Below are 6,000 nucleotides of genomic sequence, written 5' to 3' on the forward strand. Positions count from 1 at the left end.
CACAACACAAAGAAACCAGCAGCGTAGGCGCGTAGGCATAGGCGTAGACACTGGATGTGCCAGCGGCCCAAGTGCTTCTGCTGGGTGGTGACTAGCGCCACCTAGCCACTTCTCCCCTCTCATTCACTATCATCATGATCATATCCTGCTGGAGTCGTTAGTTCGGTTTCGGTTTCTCCAAAACTCTGGTTCCGCCGTCTGTTACGGCAAGCAGTGAGTGCTTGAACCTTCAAGCCACGAGATTGCGAGACTGAAAACATGGGAGTCCACTCGGAAGTGTCCGAGTTAACCGGTGCGCAGCTAAATCCCTCCGGATTAACGAGCATTCAACACCATTGAAGTACACACAGTTTTGCCGGGACCGCGCCGCGACTCCGAGTTAACCGAATTTTCCGAGTTAACGAGATCCGGATAAACGAGGTTTTACTGTAGGAAAATTCATTATAAACATACATTTGTAATACTGCGTCTATGACACGACTACTATTCAATTGATTCGTTATAACCAATAATTCATTACAACCATGTTGGCTGTATCGAGGTTTGAGAGTATGTATCTCGTGTAGATATGTAAGGGTTGCGTTCGCATACTTTTCGCCCTTTTCTTTTTTTGCAAATGGGTGTGCATAGCTGTAGTGTGTGGTTGTGTGCAGGACCTGCTGTATCGGCGGCTGCGTTGCCTGGCCAACTATGAAAATGCCAACCGCGCCCTTGAACGGGCACGCAACAAGAACAAGGAGGTCCAAGCGGTCAGTACTCCTCCTCTCGTCACACTTTTTCACACTTTGCACGCCCATTCAGTCACGAATGGGCGTGCGTGTTATCAGTATGACATAGCATTCTTGATAGGGAGTGCGAGCAAGCCAGGTGACAATCGTAGTTGCGTGGCAGAAATACTCCCCAAATACTCTTTTTTTTCTTAGTGTATTATACCATATAGTGTCTTTGTATACCATGACTTGTCTTATAAGATTTCAAAGTTATCATTGGTGTCCACGTTCCAGAGTAAACTTGAGTGCTCGCCTTGTACACACTATTTTATCAAGGAGTCTAAGACTATTGGCAACAATCCCAGGCATTTTGCAATGCCTGGGCCAAGTGGTGGTAACAGGTTTTTGTGGGTGAAGCTCGGTCACACAAAAATAAGTGCGCGTTGCAGTATATAGTACCAAGCTTTGGCTAATTAGATTGATGTTATCTTAGATCTGACCAATTGGTTGCTTCACTACTTAGGCCGGGTTCTTTGCAGACTGCATTTGTTCTGGTTAATTTTTTCCATTGCACTGTCTTTAGGAGTTCATTGTGTGACGAAAAGGCAAGCATTGCTCCCATACACATTTAATGGAAATTTAGCTGAAACATTTCTTTTTTACTGCAAAAGTCTGTTTTTTTTTTTTTTTGAAGTGTCCATCAATTTCAGGTTACTGTGTGGTATTTTCAGAGTAGAAATTATATGCATATTTTATTCAATTTCAGGTGACTGGTATTTTCCTTGTAGAAATTCTATGCATATTGTATATGATGCAGCGTATTAAGTGAGCACTGTTTCATCTATCTACTGGGACATGCAATCCTATACATTGTGCAGTCAATAGCTGCCTCTCTGAAAACTTAAAAAAGTGCAGTCATTTAATGTAGGCTAGTGCGGATATCACATTTTTGGTTTGAAGCGAAGAGCTTCAGATAATTGTCAAGCAATTTTGAATATATAGTGGTTGGATTTGAATAGTAGTAAAACTGTAGTTACAGGTGGTAAAATACATTACAGTTTAAAATTTGCCATACTTAGCCCATATAAGCTTGTCATCCCTCAGCCACCGTGGTCTAGTGGTTATGGCGCTCGACTGCTGACCCGAAGGTTGCGGGATCGAATCCTCGCTGCGGCGGCTGCATTTTCGATGGAGGCGAAAATGTTTGAGGCCCGTGTACTTAGATTTAGGTGCACGTTAAAGAACCCCGGGTGGTCGAAATTTCCGGAGCCCTCCACTACGGAGTCTCTCATAACATCGTGGTTTTGGGACGTTAAACCCCAGATATTATTATTATTAAGCCTGTCATAACACGCTTCTAAATTTTAACAAAAGCTTGAATTGGGGTGATGCATGCATAACCATGAAGTGCGGCTTTGCGGCGGTGCAGATCTTCCCTGATTAGGCAGTTTCTGCACATAGCGGCCTCTCATCACAGTGAAATTGCCTTTCCAGGTGGGTTACATGCGGAAACATGTATTTGTTTGTTTCGAATGCTCTGAAATTTCGGAAATTTTAGACTTGGGCAAAAGCAAATTTGAAAATATCCACAGGGGCCTAATTTATGCCACGCCTTTTCATCTGATTGTCTTCCTTGTGTTAACTGGTGTGGCATCTTTTTCTTACCGTGTCTTTGCAGGCTGAGCAAGCCCAACAAGAAGCCTGCGAGAAGTTCGAGGGCATCTCGAAGCAGGCAAAGCAGGGTGAGGGACAGACTTCAGGATAGTTGCCGCGGCTGTTCTCCCGACCGCGAACCGAAACTTCGTTTCACGCGTGATGCCCTCGGCTCGCGAGTGCGATCTCTTCTACGCCCGATCTCCGTGTTGTCTAGGGCAAGCTTCTCGCGACAGCATGCGAAGTTGCAACGCGCACGCTAGGCCTAACGGGCGCTAGCTGCCATATCGGTGGCCGCGGACTACAGAAGTCGCGGTTTGGTGCCGAGTCAATGAAACATTTTGCATTTAGAAGGGGTGACTTCCATCTTTAACGAAAACGCGGGCTTGCGTGTGAAACACTCGAGTGGTGGTTTGCGGTCGCCACCGTTTTCGACATCGCGCACGCGTGGTATGTTACCGCGGCGACTTCCCGTGAGGGCGCATTTTTTCTGCGTTCGTTATGTCGGCGCCGCAGATCCGCGGACGCCAACCGTTCAACATTTTCAAATGTAAGCAGATGCAAACTTGCGTCCCAGTCGCATGCCTCGATAGTCGGAATCGCGCGCCTGCCTGTTGGTCATGTTTTGCACACGTGCAACCTTTCAAAAATATTGATTTGGTTATAGTGCGGATATTCGCGACTCCGGCGACTTACGTTATAAGCGGTCTATGCTATCGGATGTTTCACTGTGTGGGAGTTTGATATACGTGTGCACCAGCCTATTCTTTTGCAAGGGAAATTCAAGGGGATTTTTGAACTGTTCGATATAGCCAATAATTTGATATATCAGTGTTTGATATATCCAGGATCGACTGTATTAATAACAACTTCATGGCAACTAAACTGGTCTTGTGTTTGAGGGTAGAAGAGCGGAGAAATATTAATCAGCAGTAACGTGTCAACAGTGATCTCATCATGTTAACATACCAACTTGCCCAACTAGCTGTGTTAACCCCAGAAGAGTCGGTCGTACTTGTGTCGACTTGAGAATGTGGAAGTGTTTGTCCCATGCATGTGATTCGGTTGGTTCACTTTGCATGAAAGCAATAATGTATTGGTCAACAGTAATTGAAAACAATCCCCATCAACCAGTGCGGTTGTGTAATGCCTTGTAGGCTCTGTCGGTTGTGGATGCCAGATGACTTTCCATCAGTCTGTCGCACACCTGAGAATGGACGTATGCATCAAAGTGAATATCTGCTTCGATTCCTCATTTCCTCCGCAGAGTTGACGGACTTCAAGACTCGCCGTGTGGGCAACTTCCGCAAGAACTTGCTCGAGCTTGTCGAGTTGGAGCTCAAGCATGCCAAGGTATGCACTCATCGACTAAGGGCACCTCTTCACTTTGACACCAACCATGTCTTTGATGTTGCCACCTTTTCAGTGTCGTATTCTCCTGAGGATCTTTCCTTTGGTAATCATTTACGTTCAAGGTGCATCACACCTCATCTTTATCTTAAAGGGTGTGCTAAGTGAGCACAGACACAACACAGAACGACAGAATACAGGACACGCGATGTCAAGCGCAAGCTGCCAACTCTGGTGTTTGCGCTGGGCATTGTCTGTCCTGTATTTGTTTGCTTCTGTGGCTTCTGTGCTGTGTCTGTGTTCCAACAAGTCCACCTTGTAGCTCTGCTCAACGCACCACACCCACAACTTACCATATGCTACAATCATTGTTGCTATTTTGGTGATATTTTTTGGTCACCCGGATTTAACAATGCCAGTTCTGGTCAATGTTTTCGTCCACTGGCCAGCAACTTTTTTTTTATGATACACTTGACAATATTTCAACGATTTCTGTGATGAGATGCTTCAGAAATTGCTTTCAAGAGCTTCATTATTAGTCTTTCAAGCAGTGGGTGGCCTAAATTCGCTGTAAGGCGTGTGGGCTCTGTGATAATACCAAAGCAACCGAACTGCACTGAAAGAGGGTTAACTTTGTCCGCTGTGGTAGCTTAACTGGTAAAGTGTTGCACTGCTAAGCCCGAGCATGCTGGCTTCAATTCCTGGCCATGGCAGCTACGTTCCACTAGCTGCGAAATGCAAAGAACACCCGCCTGCTCAAATGTAGGTGCACGTAGAGAGCCCCACGTGGTCAAACAATAATCTGGAACCCCCCACTACAGCATGCTTCACAATTGTACCGCGATTTCGAGGTAAAAACTTCAGCATTTTTTTTTTTGTGTGTTCTTTAATAGTGGCAATGGGGTATTTGACCTGCGTGAAAATTTTGATTGTCATTCATCACGATAACTTGAAAAATCTCGTGCCACTGAATTTAGTCCTCTTCTCGCGAGTGCAACAAGACGGTCTGAAGGCAGGGCGTGCATCTGGTGCACGTTTTTCAGAAAAATTGGGTTACTGTTTTTTCTCGTGTATAACTCGCACAGAATATACAGAAAATTTGGAGCTAAAGTTGGGGGGTGGGTTATAGTATGTGAACTTCTGTGTGAAAGAGAGTGGTTCGTGAAAGAAGTGAAAAGGGACGCTATTTTCTGCCTCCCGTCATGGGAGCACGGCTCAGCGCCCTTAGGGATGGGGAAGTACAGATGATAGAAGAGAAGATAGGAAGGAGTGAGAAGCGTGGCAAGAATGTCTTGTGAACGAAGGCGGGAGCACGCAGCCAAAGCGTTCATCTATACGGCACTGCTTCACAGTATGCAATGAACGCGGCTTCAAAGCAATACACGGGGATCTTTTTTTTTCCGTGATTTGTTGTTTAGGGTGCTCGTTATATGCAGGTGTGAGTTACACACAAGAAAATACTCCACTCTAATGGAGGGATATGATGAAGTAAATTGGCTTCAACTGCATTGTAACAGTCTTAACCAAATTTGTTACACACTGGTACTCGTGGAAGGCGGGCTGTAACGAACAATTTCATGTTTACGCACTTTTATACCATATGTAACGAATATAAATTTTCTGGTGCAGGCGCAGGTCCAGCTGCTGAAGAGCAGCATAGCACTGCTCAAGAACGAGCCGGTCAAAGTGTGAGAAACCTGGTGGGCCAGCCGCCACTGCCAACAACCGGCCCAAGAGTATTTTCCTGTACCATATTTATTTTTCTTTTTTTGCCACACGCGGAGACAAGGGGGTCTTTTTTGGATATGTGAAGAAAAAAAAATAATAAAAGAGCATTCTATTCAGGTTTACAACTGGTTCCCTCTAGACTCCACGTGAAAGAGTTGTGGTACATTTGTGCCCGTTTGACAGTCACGTGGGACTTCAAAGAAATTGTCTGAAAAGGGAATGTTGCAGGAGCCCAGTGTTGTTTGTTCAACAATTTTTTAAATATCGGACTGTCCCAACATGGAAGCAGCCCGCTGAACGCTGAGTCACCCACCTCGGGACCTTCAATAAAGTTTTGCATCCATCCATCCATACTTAGTGTAATGTAGTGGAAGCATGGAACTGCATGTTGGTCAGGAGAGTCCATTTGTATCTCATCAGCTTGGAGTCACTTGACCCAAGCAGAAATGTCTCTTATGATGTCATTGGTAGAGGGGAACTTAGCTGTCGACTCTGCTTCTGGCAGTAGCGATGCTGGCAAAATATAGTGAGAACCGCGAAATGACATGGCGTACGTTAC

At 45.4% G+C, this 6,000-nt stretch overlaps 1 protein-coding gene across 3 annotated transcripts in view; it reads left to right on the forward strand.

Moving 5' to 3' along the window:
- LOC119376255 (sorting nexin-6) overlaps window positions 1-5,566 on the forward strand; it is a 32,181-nt gene extending 26,615 nt beyond the window's left edge. For all 3 annotated transcript variants that reach the window (XM_037646160.2, XM_037646159.1, XM_037646162.2), the window contains exons 10-13: window positions 654-749; window positions 2,389-2,452; window positions 3,631-3,716; window positions 5,343-5,566. In XM_037646160.2, coding sequence (XP_037502088.1) covers window positions 654-749; window positions 2,389-2,452; window positions 3,631-3,716; window positions 5,343-5,405 — 309 coding nt within the window. In that variant the 3' untranslated portion in view covers window positions 5,406-5,566. The remainder of the gene's footprint in view (window positions 1-653; window positions 750-2,388; window positions 2,453-3,630; window positions 3,717-5,342) is intronic.
- The last annotated feature ends 434 nt before the right edge of the window (window positions 5,567-6,000 follow it).

The sequence above is a fragment of the Rhipicephalus sanguineus genome, unplaced genomic scaffold, assembly GCF_013339695.2.
Source record: "Rhipicephalus sanguineus isolate Rsan-2018 unplaced genomic scaffold, BIME_Rsan_1.4 Seq1138, whole genome shotgun sequence".
In the NCBI taxonomy this organism is placed as follows: Eukaryota; Metazoa; Arthropoda; class Arachnida; order Ixodida; family Ixodidae; genus Rhipicephalus; species Rhipicephalus sanguineus.